The sequence below is a fragment of the Balaenoptera acutorostrata genome, chromosome 18, assembly GCF_949987535.1.
Source record: "Balaenoptera acutorostrata chromosome 18, mBalAcu1.1, whole genome shotgun sequence".
NCBI classification, from domain to species: Eukaryota; Metazoa; Chordata; class Mammalia; order Artiodactyla; family Balaenopteridae; genus Balaenoptera; species Balaenoptera acutorostrata.
This window is the reverse complement of record NC_080081.1, coordinates 14,461,329-14,474,190: the sequence shown is the minus strand read 5'-3', so window position 1 is coordinate 14,474,190 and position 12,862 is coordinate 14,461,329. Positions and strand designations below refer to the sequence as shown.

Below are 12,862 nucleotides of genomic sequence, written 5' to 3'. Positions count from 1 at the left end.
GTCTCCCTCAGCGTTGTTCTTTAGTAAATTGTTTTCTACATAGTTCTTGTTAGCGACGCTCTATACTGTATTGTATTAGAACAGGTGTTCACAAAGAAAACTGGCTCTTTTTAGTTTCAGACTGGCTCTTTTTAGTTGACAGTGGATGTCGACCCGGTCACACTGATTGCTCAAGTTCTAGGTTCCTTTCTTCCAGGATTTTACAGCACATGACTCGATGGATCCCGGCAGAAACTTGAGAGTCATTTACATTAGTTCTCGATTTGAGGTGTTTTCTTTTACTTTTATTACTGCGCTGCAAGCTTTTATTTGCATAACTGAGTAAATAAAGGACAAGATTGAATCCCCCTAAGATGGTGCTTGCCATGAAAAGCAAACTGCTGCTCAGTGGAGGTATTTGATGGAAACTCCGTATAAGGGAATACGTGTCTGGTTTTAGATGAGTGACACCTGGTTCTGTGTCCTGGTGTGTGTACAATTAAGTAGCTAGTACACTGTTGATTCCCTAGAATTACGGTTGAATTTCCTGTGCGCTGCAGAGCACACGTCCAGGGAGATGTTTGAACAGGCAGGCTCTTGTTTCTGGGATTTACATTCAGGAATACGGGATTGACACTTACTGTCCTAAACACATTCTTCTGTTGTAGCTGTACCGTCACCGAGATAGCCTCCAGATAGGTACACTTCCTTCTACAGGACAGCTGGGGGACAAGGGAGAGGATGGAGAGATGAATACTCCATGAAGGTTATTGGGTGCAGAATAGTGTGCACCTGATGTGTCTGAGCTGAGAATGGACGTCATGGTCTCAAGATTTGGGGACAGATGGGGTAATGAAGAGGAAGGAGAGCGTAGCCTTCAACCATCCAGCCCTAGAGAGGAGGCGTGACATTTGTGTACAACCCAGCTCGCAAAATGGCCTTCCCTGTGTGCTCGTGTGTCTAGAAAATGACTTTAAAAGACGTAAATGACTTCACCTCTTGTTCTGCATTGTTTTAAAATTAATAACATAGCTTTACGAGTCAGTACATATAGAAGTAACTGTTTTTTAACAACTGCATGGTATTCATTAGTCTGGACAAAACTGGTTTATTTAACGACTTACCCATTGTTGGACATTGGACCCTTCCTAGCTTTTTACTGTTCTTAGCACTTTACTGACAATCTTTCTATTTGCCTCTTTGTGCATATGTGTGTATCTGTAGTGTAGATACTGAGGAATAGTATTGTCAGAGCAGTAGAATATTCATTTTATTATTCAGTTTAAATTGTCCAGTTACATTCCACCAACAGTGTATGAGAATACCTGTTTCTCCGCATTCTCACCACTAAGTTTTTCATCCAGTTTAATGGGTGACATCCTATCATGTTATTATTTTATTCCCTGATCACTGTGATTTTGACCACCTTAGCATGTATTTATTGACCCTTTTGTTCTTCTTTTGTGACTTACCTGTCCATATCTTATGCCCATGGTTCTTTTGTTTCCTCTTGGTTTAAATGATTTTTTTTTTTTTTTAATTCTGGATATCAGTCCTTGATTTGTTATATATGTTGCAGTCTCGGCCCATTGCTTGTCTTTTAAATGTGTGATGTCTTTTCTCATACAAAACATTGAAATGTGTACTATAATCACATTTATCAGTCTCTTCCTGCTGGCTTGGCCTTTTGTGGCTTAAGAAAGCATTGCCTATCACAAAGTTATAAACTTACTTTTCATCATCTCTCAGAATAATATTTTGGGGGGGTTCAAGCACACAGCTACGTTTTCACGTGGAGAGAAGTCAGTTCCCCCCCCGAGGAGGCCCCTCTGCTTGTTCACTCTCTGCCATGTATTTTCTGGGCAACTACATCTGCTGGTTGCTGGGCCTAAAGCAGGCCCTGCCTACAGCACGCTGCATGTGTATTTCCTGGTTATTGCACTTGAAGTGGAGGGAGAAAGCTACGTTGCCAGGGGCTGTGGTGACCACAGGCCTGAGTAGGCCAGTCCTCTCCTTAAACCAAGCAGAAAAATCCAAGAAGGGAGAGAGAAGGCTCACAGCTCTCTCCGTCTAGTCTTAAGTGGAAGAACATGCCTCTTGGACACAGATGATGGAGTCATTATTCTGAATCTCCTATGTGAGGTCAAAGCTCTGATTCCTCATCATCAGGGGGTATCATTGTTACCCCAGTTCTCCCTACAAGGAAAAAGCTAAAGGTGCAGGTTTCATGTTATGCCATGTTAAGATTCCAACTCTAATTTCTGCTTAGAATCAATCTTAGTGTTATGGAAGGGAAGCTTTGATGTGTTTCTTACCACTCACCAGACGCTTGGTTCATATTCCTCCTGTGAAGGAAGTGCTGTTATCCTTGGGTTTTACAGATGAGAAAACGGGCTTGGAGAGATTAGGTAATATAATCGGGGATACACAGCAGGTAACTAGAAGAACCAGAGGGGAAATTCAGAGTTCATGTCTGCCTCTCATACCACCCTTCTCTCAAAGGATTTGCAAAAAGTACGCAAAGCTACTAGCATAAGAAAGCACATCCTTTTTTTCTTCCTTCAATCAGCAGCTGCCAAGTGTACTGCTAGGGAATTGTCTCCACCAAGTGGATATTTTCATTTTTGCTAGTTGGAAATGGAAAATAAGGTACATTTGGAAAACATTTAACTTTTAAGGGACACCTTGAAGTTTTCCTCCAACAGAATTCATTAATTTAAAGTCACAATATTTTACTAATTGAAAAACTCACGGTTGAATGAGCTGGTGATTTCTGTTTATTGCTAACCCATATTCCTTTCAAAGCACCACTTGAACTGCAGCTGAGCATTTTGAGCCAGGTTTTTTTTTTTTTAGTATATGCCATCTATTTTTGTTAGTGGGAATGTTTTCCATTTCTTCCAAAGGAGTTAACTATAAATTATACTTCAGAGAACTTCTGAGCAAATATGTTCATGCCTCAGCACTTTAATGTGTTAATTAGCTATTAACGGTGTCAGTAAATTAGACCTGTCAAAAATAATGGCCTCCTTGACTAGGTTTTTACCACCACTTCACTTGAGGGTGTTACTTATAAGTTTTGACCTCCGGAACTCTTAAAAAAGCAAGGTTGTAGAGGTCTGCCTTGCAAAAGATAAACTCTGAGAGAGTTTGTGGGAAGTCACCCAAGGCTTGAGTCTGTGGGTGTTTTAAGGACTGGTAGCCCCTAATTTACAGACCTCAGGCTTACCAACAACTCGATTCCATCTATGGCTGACCCTGGAGTTTATCCCCAGGAACTCCAAACCCTTCTTTTGTGCATGCGATGAGTTAGCAATTTATTGCTACTGTTCCCACACCAGAGAGAGTTACCTTCTCCGCCAAATCAGGGTTCTGGTTGGTTCTGAGGAAGGACCTGACCTCATCAGAACCTGCTCTCTATCTCTCCTCTTGTGCTGAGAGGGCAGAGCTGATCCTGCTGTAGGTACCAGGGCTGAGACCGGAGAACTGAGTGAGACACTCGGGGGAAAAAATGGTACGAGTAGTGGTTAAAGTTTAAAGCCTACTGTTATTTTTCCAGTCACATTAAGGGTTGAATTCATCAGCCTGGGATTCTGACCACTGTGTACCATTTGGGAAAATGTGTTTTATGTTCTTAGTGATCAGACCATAGACGTAACCTTTTGCAAGGCTCTTGTGTTTTCTGTACATAAAGCCTGTAAGATTCCTAAAATAAATGCAAATTATGGTGCATGATAAGGTTTTCTAGAATAGTTTTTTAAATATAGGTTAGAGGTTATATCACACACACTTTGTTGTCTGTTTAGGATTGCAGTAAGAGTCAGCTAAAACACCTCAAAACCACAGGTGAAAAGAAATCTCAAAAAATAATGAAACCACACTGTCCCAGTAGCTCTGGTGGTAAATGATGAGTCACTTGTGGTTATCCTGGAGGACTGTCTTTAATCTTGCAAGGAACTAACAGGCTTCCTCCCCCTGTGCTCCTATTTCTCCCTGGGTTCTGGTTGGGGGACTTGAGGGTTGAAGTTTAAAATAGAGCTGGGTCACTCTTCAGCCGCAGAGACACAGATAGCCCTGCAGCACTACTATAGCTACCAAAATAAGCCTCCATTATCCTGTTTTGCTAAAAATAAATTTCTTTTGCTGTTTTTGACAACCTTACCATCAGTGAAATTATTTTCCGTCTGGAAGTAGTTCACACTATAAAATAGATCATTGTCATTGCATTCTGCATTTGTAGGTGCCTAAATCTGTTCAGTTAATTAGAGCATCTTCTGGGTACTCTTCAAAATGGATCCTAGGGGTAGGACTGCAACTTAAAATTTTATTCTTTCCCTGAGAAACATAGACTGGAGGCCACCTTCCCCCATTATTCCCTGAATATATGATTATCGTAGCCTTAGAATTATTATTTATCATTGACTTTGCCTGAACACAATAATAAATGGCTGGGTGTATCTTGGCACTTACGAGTTTTTTCATATTAAAAAGTTTAATGCCAAAAGTAAACCTGAGAGAGATGTACGTTCATTTGCTTAACAAATGAACACACCAGTACGCGCCATCATTATTTCAGGTTGAAATATGGTACTGTTTCAGTCTGAAATGAAAATGACGGCATGTGGTAAAAATGTTATCGGTTTAAATCCTGTTAACTTGAAATTTGTTAGTGTCTGGACAAAAGCCAGGCTGAAGTTTACCATCACCCTGGCTGTGCAAATAAAAATACGTGACTCAGAAAATGAATGGTGTAGGAGGAAGGATCAAACAAACCAACAGAACAAGCTTTCAGGATACTTTGAAAGCATCCATTTATATGCAAACAGTTAATTTCATAATTATAAAATATTCTTCTAGGAACCAACCAGTGCTTATTTAAACCCAATGTTATTATGTGTGCCCTGAAATAGTTTTTTTTGAACATTTTTAAAAGGTCATGAAAATACATCTTGATTTAGACTTCTCATGGTTCATGATGACATTCCAGTCAATCTCATTTGTAATCTTTCACTAATATTAGAAGATGTGACTCTGTGGGAGCTCTGCTCGATTATAAAGATTACAACGTCAAAACCATTAAAACATCTATTTTAAAGGTCTGATGTGCAAAGGAGTAACAGGGTTGAGATAGCGGCAGATGAGGTTTCCCAGGGTGAAAGGCAGTATTGCATGGGTTTTGTAGTCAGAGCTGGATGGAATCCATTTCAACCCCTTACTAACTCGTCTCTGGCACATTATGTAACTTTTGTGTGCCTCAATTTCTTCATCTGTGAATATGGGAATAATAACACTCAGAGATATATCCTGAGGATCATGCATATGCCAAACTGAAAAGTGTGTGACATAAAACAGGCACTCCATACAGATTAACTTGCTTTTCTTTCTTGCTTAACATATGTTTTAACCATTATGGTTATTTTTTCGGAAAGCAGAACACTCGTTCATGAGGACAATGTAAAATGAGAGTTTCTTCCTGGACAACCACATGTTTTATGTTAATGTAAATGACCTACTCTAATTGCAGGTTATATCCAGGCATGTAGAGGACTTATGATTGCCGCCGTCAGCCTGGGCTTTTTTGGTTCCATATTTGCCCTGTTTGGAATGAAATGTACCAAAGTCGGAGGCTCAGATAAAGCCAAAGCTAAAATTGCTTGTTTGGCTGGGATTGTATTCATACTGTCAGGTAAATAGTAACTTTCTTCCAGACAAGGTGCTTCAGGATGTTAATGAAACACCAGTAATCATAGCACTTTCCTTCTGATGCTCTTCAGGGCTATGCTCAATGACCGGGTGTTCCCTGTATGCAAACAAAATCACAACGGAGTTCTTTGATCCCCTCTTCGTGGAGCAAAAGTAAGTACTCTTCTTAAGTCTGTATGCTTGTGGCTCACAGGAAATGGATATAAAATCATCTTCTAAATTAAGGTACATGAATTTCCTCCATGGCTTATGAAAGTGATACATACTGATAAATGATGTCTGATGACATTATTCAAGAGCAAACATTTTATATGCTACATTGGCAAAAGATGCATTGAATCACTGCATTAGTGTTACATAGTGTCTTGTCTCTAAATAGCTCAAGGCATAGGATTTAGAATGCTAAAGGTCATCTACTGTACATCGTAAAATTGAAGTCACGTAGAGGAAAAGTGCAAGAGAGGTGTAAGATGGGGAGGAAAGAAGGGTAAAGTATGACAGCAGAAAATTAAGAGCTTGCCTCGATTGTTGTCCATCCAAAATGATATTTGCCAGATGTTCTGGGCCAGCTTCCATCTCAGGCATTGAGATAAAAACTGAGACTGTGATCCTGAAGATTAGAAATGTTTAAGTGATGTTGAATGAAATACTATTTTTCATTTTTAGTTAGCCTTTTACATTTGTTCTGTTGACCATGGCCTTAACACGTTCCACCTAATAAACCTTTGTAAAGAAATTGTACCTGATGCAGGGTCTTTAAAAAATGGTGTAAGAGTGGCACAGACACCAGATGTGACCGGTCTCAGCTGCGGGTGAATGGTTTGGCACTTACAGACCAGTTTGTTTGTTGTTGTTGGTTTTTAACTATGGGCTGTTGCTTTTTATAGTTTCTCTAGGCTTATTTCTTTGCATTGGGAAAACCCAAGGAATACCAAATTAGAAATAATAATAGATCAAATATTTTGTCTTCCGTGAGAATATTCCCACAGACTTCTGTAGAAAGCCGCATGTGTACTGCTATCACCCAGGCTGGGGGTTCTCTTTCAGTCTTCAGATCAAATGTTATGGAATTTTAAAAGAGTAATTACTAAAATGGCTGATCATTACTTTTTTCTGGTGGATCTAGGAATCTTTAGGAAATGATTTTTCTAGTACTGTCTTTAGTTTATGCATAAATAGTAAATGTATATATAATGAAATATAATGAAAATAATAGCTAACACATGTTGAGCCCCTACCAGGTACCAAGCAGAGCATTACAAATATTATTTTATTATTTTAGTCTTACAACATCCTTATAAGGTAGGTTCTCTCTGTACCCCCTTTTTTAAAATTGGGGAAAGAATTCAAGTAATATGTGCAAGGGAACTTGGACTAAGCTAATAGGCTGATTGAACTATGATTCAGACCAGGCAACCAAACTCTAGCACACTTACTCTAAAATGCATGATATATAATATTCTATCTACTATTTTGTAATTTTGGTGACAGTATGCCATATATATTTTTCATCAAAGAAGTTTCTTTTGTGCAGTAGTGTTTATTGTGAAATTTTATTAAATGGAAAACAAAAATGACTGCTTCAGACCCCAGTTTAATGTTCACTCCCCTACCTATGTTAGAAAATGTGTTCTGATTTGTAAACTTTCTCCTGATTTTTGATAATGAGATTTGCACCGACGTGCACAGCACCAAACATTGAGATGAAAACTAAGACTGTTCTCCTGAAGATTAGAACCATTTTAATGATACTTAAGTGAAATATCAGTTTTCATTTAAATATTATACTTAAATGATACTTTTATTTCAGGGCTTGATAATAAATATACCACAAAATCATATTTCTCACAGTTTATTTTATTAAAGACATTGCCGACTTTTCTGGATTATCTTTCGTACATCACTGTTCTGTCTTCCTGACAATCATTAATAATGTCTTTGTCAGACTCTTAAAAATCATTTTCATCTTTTCTCACAAGGCCGAGGCTAATATCTGTATCTGTATGCACAGTAACTTAAACCTTTCCTTTGTGTTCTGTGCTTGCTATATGCTCAGTCACCTAACTCAGTTTAGTACCACTGGAATTTCTTATTCTTTCAGATTTTCGTTAAACTCAGTTCAGTAATTGTGGACTGTGAGAGGTTTTCCTCTTTTCTACATTCTTGGTGCTACTTTGAACTATTCCATTCCCACTGTGAGCTTCCCAGCATCCCTCTTTCTGTCTATGCCTACTCTCTCTCTCTCTCTCTGTTTTCTCATCTGAAAAATCAGGATAATCATAGAGTTGCTGTGAGAGTTAAGAGAGTGTGTATGTGTACCCTTAGAACTGATTAGAAAAGAGCAAAAACCTTGTATTAATAACTGTATTGTGTTAGCTATTATTAAGGTTGCTTTTTAATTGTGTGTAGTAGTTAAGATGTACCTTATCTTTATGGATGTCTTTATTAGCTCTTTTCTGCAATGACTTAAAAATATAACACCTACAATTTGCCAATTTACCTTAGGTCATTAAAAACACAAGAGTGAGGGATTATGAAAAACACCATGGCTTACAAATTGGTAATATTTGCAAATAACAGGTCCTTCACACCAAAAAATACAGACTTTATTAAAAAAGAAAAGAAAAGAAAAGAAAACCTGCATATTGAGAACATGTTTAGCTCCTTGAGATCAGAGCTCACTCACATTTCTATCCCAGCAGTGCCTGGCACAAAGAAAGGCCCTCCATGACTTATGTACAAGGAATTATCAACGCCTGTTGAGAATTGTTAAATATGATCAGATGCTAATTACCCACAATGGTAGAAAAGAGGCATGAAGATGACATGTGACACCTACAGGAATTCACAAACTTTATTTAAATAAAACTTCTATAAAAACCAACCAGTTGACTAACTTGCTGTCATCTGTTTTCCTTTTATCAACGCCTCTAGTGGAGGGGAAGGAGATGGAAATTAGGAAGATTAATAAGCTGCAAATTGGGTATCAACACAAAGTAGACTGATTCCCTAGGTTTTTTTTTTTTAATATTTATTTATTTATTTGGTTGCACCGGGTCTTAGTTGTGGCAGGCAGGCTCCTTAGTTGCAGCTCCAGGACTCCTTAGTTGTGGCACGTGAGCTCCTTAGTTGTGGCATGCGAACTCTTAGTTGCAGCATATGGGATCTAGTTCCCTGACCAGGGATCGAACCTGTGTTCCCTGCATTGGCAGCACGGAGTCTTACCCACTGCACCACCAGGGACGTCCCTCTGTAGGTCTTAAAAAATATCATAATTTTTAAAGTGAGATTTTGATTTTGGCATATTCTAGGGGATAGGGCTTCCTAGTTGGCATTTGCTAGAATTTAGTAAGCGGTGCCTCTGATGTAGTTTGTGCGTGAACACACAGAGGAATATGTTGGAGAATCACTGCCAAAGGCAGGGCCAGCCCTGGAAGAGTTGGGATAAGGGCACCACTCTAGGGGGGTTCTGACTATTTCTTTGGTGTCTTCATGGATCTGCATGAGGGTAAGTTCCTTGAGGTCAGAAAACATCTATTTCATCTCTGACTTGCCTAGCACGGTGCCCGGTATGTGAAATCCTGATCTGTAGAACTAGTCCTTTCAGGATTAGCAGAAAAGCCTTCTGTTATCTCAGCGGACTGAGGAAGGCTCTGAGAGGATGGAGCTAGGAGGTGGGCTCACCCTCCTCTTCCCACCCTTGTCATGCATTCACCTTTCTCCAGCAGCATGGCTCCACTCTGGTCCTAGATGCTGGCTGTGGCATAGGCATGCATGTGTCTGGCCCTTAGGAAGGGCAGTGAGGAGCACCTGCTTGCCACATGCTCTAGTTTAAATTTCTGGTGAGCAAATACTTGTCCCAAAATGCACTGGAAAACAGTTCAGGCCTCAGAACCTAGTTTTGTTGCTGTTTTTCTTAAGGATTCTCTAACATGTAAATTGAATCTTCTTTGTGGATTTCGAGGACATCCCTATATAAGACACACCTTGGTTGCCTAAGTTAGAAACACACAACTAAGCTCATCCACAGAGTTCCCACCACATTCCTACTATGTGCAGGGAACTCTGTAGGTGCTTTATTGATGAGGGAACAAAACGAGTGGCTTCTGGTGTATCGTTGGCATAAAGATTGTGGCAGTAGCGCTGCAAACAGTAGCAGGCTTTGTGTTCAGTGGCTAATTACTTCTGAAACCCTTCCTTTCCCACAACTCATGTGGGAAGATTTTTCTTCCTGCCTACAATCATTTGACAGAATTGCAATCTTTAAAGAGCTTCACGTGACTGTGGTTGTTTCTGCCATTTCTCCATTTTTTCCTTTTGTTTTACTTCCTTGCGTTCATTCAAGTTGTGATTATGCTTTATGGCTCCAGGATGGGCTCCTGCAAAGCCTTTAAAACTATTTCTCAACTCTTCCCTTTGGGCTGTTTCAAGCCAACTTCCTCCTTTTTATTAAAGCAAAGCCTACCACTTAAAAAAATCTATCCTCTTGCAAGCTTATGGTCACAAGCACCCCTTAGCGTGATTCACCGTATCATTGTGTTGAAATACAATTACATATCCCCACCATCGCTTTGTTGTCCAAACCACTAACTTCTGAGTGTCTTGCTTTGTTTTTTCTTAAATAGACTGTTCCGAAGAGTTGACTGGCTTAAAGAGTTGTTCTGCATAAAGAAACTTCTTTTCAAATCATGCAAATTTGGGGCACTGTACCAATTTCCTTAATTGAGGAAACAGGACATCGTGATCTTAGATTTATTCTCTTTTAGTCAATGAGATTTATCATGAACGTTTTGGCTCAGATATTCATATTTGGGTCTTATCATACTCCAGCCGTTGTATTTTCAGAGTTTTTAGAACCATGGAGTTATCTCTAGCACTCTTCATTCAGTTAGTTTCTACTTTAGAATCTAAGTTTTACTTAGGTAAAATCTTTTCATCATTGTGGTTATTTAGTAGTTAGAGGAGTAAACAGCTGTCTACTTCCCAATAGATTCTCTCATTCTTGTTATCTGTCAAGTTCGATGCACAATGGACAATTCAAGAAGGACGTTTCTAGGTTACACACATTTTCCTGGGTGAAGTTGAAAGGAATATCGATCTCACTAGGTGACCTTGCCTAGATATTTAACTTCTCTCTTCTGTCCTTATTATAATTTAATGAATTACAGATGTTTGTGTACTTAAGCTTATTGCAATCATGAGGTTATTTGGAGAATGAATTAATGTTGGTAAAAGGCTCATAGATTCTCAGATAAGGGATTCCATAGAAGTGCCAAGTGTTAAGAACAAAACAGAATTTGACTGTTAAATATTAGGAAGGTGTTATTCTGTGATTTCACTTTGTTCTGTGGTAGCACTGGCCACTTCAGATCATCAGAATTGCTCTGATGCTTTTGTTAACGCTGGCAGGACTTAAAAATATACTTGGAAATCAAGTGTTTGGCAACTGTGTTTTGTTTTCACTGACCAGTATATGAAGTCACGCCTCCTTCCAGTCTGCCAGGCTTTCTGGTGACTCAGCTTTTAGCACCACCACCCCATTCCCTCCCCTTTTTCACATCCCAGCGAACCCCTGCGTATCCTGCAGGAGTTGCATTCTGCGTAACGTGCCCACCTCGGTGCTCCCTTTGCCCTTTGTGCTCCGATTATAATCCTGCTGGGCAGTGGCACTTGCTCATCGGTCCATCTTCCAAACCAGATCAGGAGCATCTCGAAGCGAAGACCACGTCTTGCTGATTTGGGCATCTCTTGTAGCTAGTCCCTACTCTGTGACATTTCCAGCAAGGATGGTCAGTCAGCAGTGGTGTACAACTGTCTGTCTGTCTGCATCTCTCCTAGAGTGGAAAGACCGAGTATGCTTGGGGAGATTTGGTTAAAGGAATGGGGAAGGAAGGCAGCCTACACACTGGTTAAAAATGAGGACCCTGGATCAGGACTGCCTGGGAGGGAACCCCAGCTCTGCCATTTATTAGTAGTGTAACCTGGAAGAAATTACTTTCCTTTCTGTGTCCTGTGTTCCTCATCTGTAAAATGGGAAGAATGAGAACTGAGGTTATTGTGAGGATGAAATGAGATAGTACATTTCAGCTATTTAGAATGTGCCTAGCATATAGTAAGCACTCAGTAAATGCTAGTAAATTAATTTGAATGGTACTGACCCTTAAGCAGAGGATATTAATGTAGCAGGTCATTATCTTATATGCTGTATTAAGGGTGGCCACAGAGAAATGTATATTGAAATGTTGGAGGCCTAGAGGAAAGGATAATTGTTGTAAGACACTTGACTGTCAAGTGGAAGGCAGGTAAGGGACCTAGCATGAACCCATTTAAAAGAAACAAGGCTTGTGTAATTCCTTCTCTTTATTTCTGATCGTCTCCATCACAGCTTTGAGTTAGAGATACGCAGCAATTTGAAACTGTCAAATGGATAGATACTCCTGAGACCCTTCTCATGAGAACTCATCCTATGTTCATCTTCCCAGCTCCAGGTTCGATTCTAAACTGTTTCCAGGCAGTCTGCTGAGGATGCGTAAGATCATGTAGGGTCTGCTTTTAATTGACCCACGCTTTTTTGCTGCAAATCCATCTGTGTTTTCTTCCTTCAACACAAACAGATGTGCACACCCACCTTGACACCCACAGACTCTTGCTGGTCATGGCCCCAGGTGTCACAGGACAGCCCTGGTTATTTTAGGAATTTCCCCTCTTGGAGCACAGCCCCCCTCTGCAGTGTCAGTTTATTCAGACTTCAAAGTTTGCATGAGAACATGTTACTGTGCCTACTTTGAGTGTTGTGACTCAGCACATGGTTTCCCACTTAAAATCAAGGCCCAGTAAACCCCCAGTTATCCACACGAATGGAGAGCAATGGCATGGACGTTGATCAGTGACAGATTTGTTTTTGAATTGAACTGTGTAATTTTGGGGACAAGAGGTGGTCCTTTTAAGTTATAATTTACTTTGACTAATATTATATTAAGTTATACTGTGGATGGCTTATAAAATTTCCATGAGTAATCGGCAAGAATCAGAACTCCTGTAAAGACACTCACTGTGCACTTTACACGCGGTTAGAGAGGGAAGGAGGCAGAGAGGTTAAGAGGCAGGTTTTCGAGTTCACTCTCTGCTCAGCTCCTGGCCCTGGCCCTTGCTCCTCTGTGATCTTAAGGAAGATGCAGTT

General features: G+C 39.9%; 1 protein-coding gene across 2 annotated transcripts in view; it reads left to right on the top strand.

Moving 5' to 3' along the window:
* Positions 1-12,862, top strand: part of CLDN10 (claudin 10) — a 107,003-nt gene that overhangs the window by 86,448 nt on the left and 7,693 nt on the right. For both annotated transcript variants that reach the window (XM_007196841.3, XM_057532874.1), the window contains exons 2-3: positions 5,504-5,665; positions 5,754-5,835. In XM_007196841.3, coding sequence (XP_007196903.1) covers positions 5,504-5,665; positions 5,754-5,835 — 244 coding nt within the window. The remainder of the gene's footprint in view (positions 1-5,503; positions 5,666-5,753; positions 5,836-12,862) is intronic.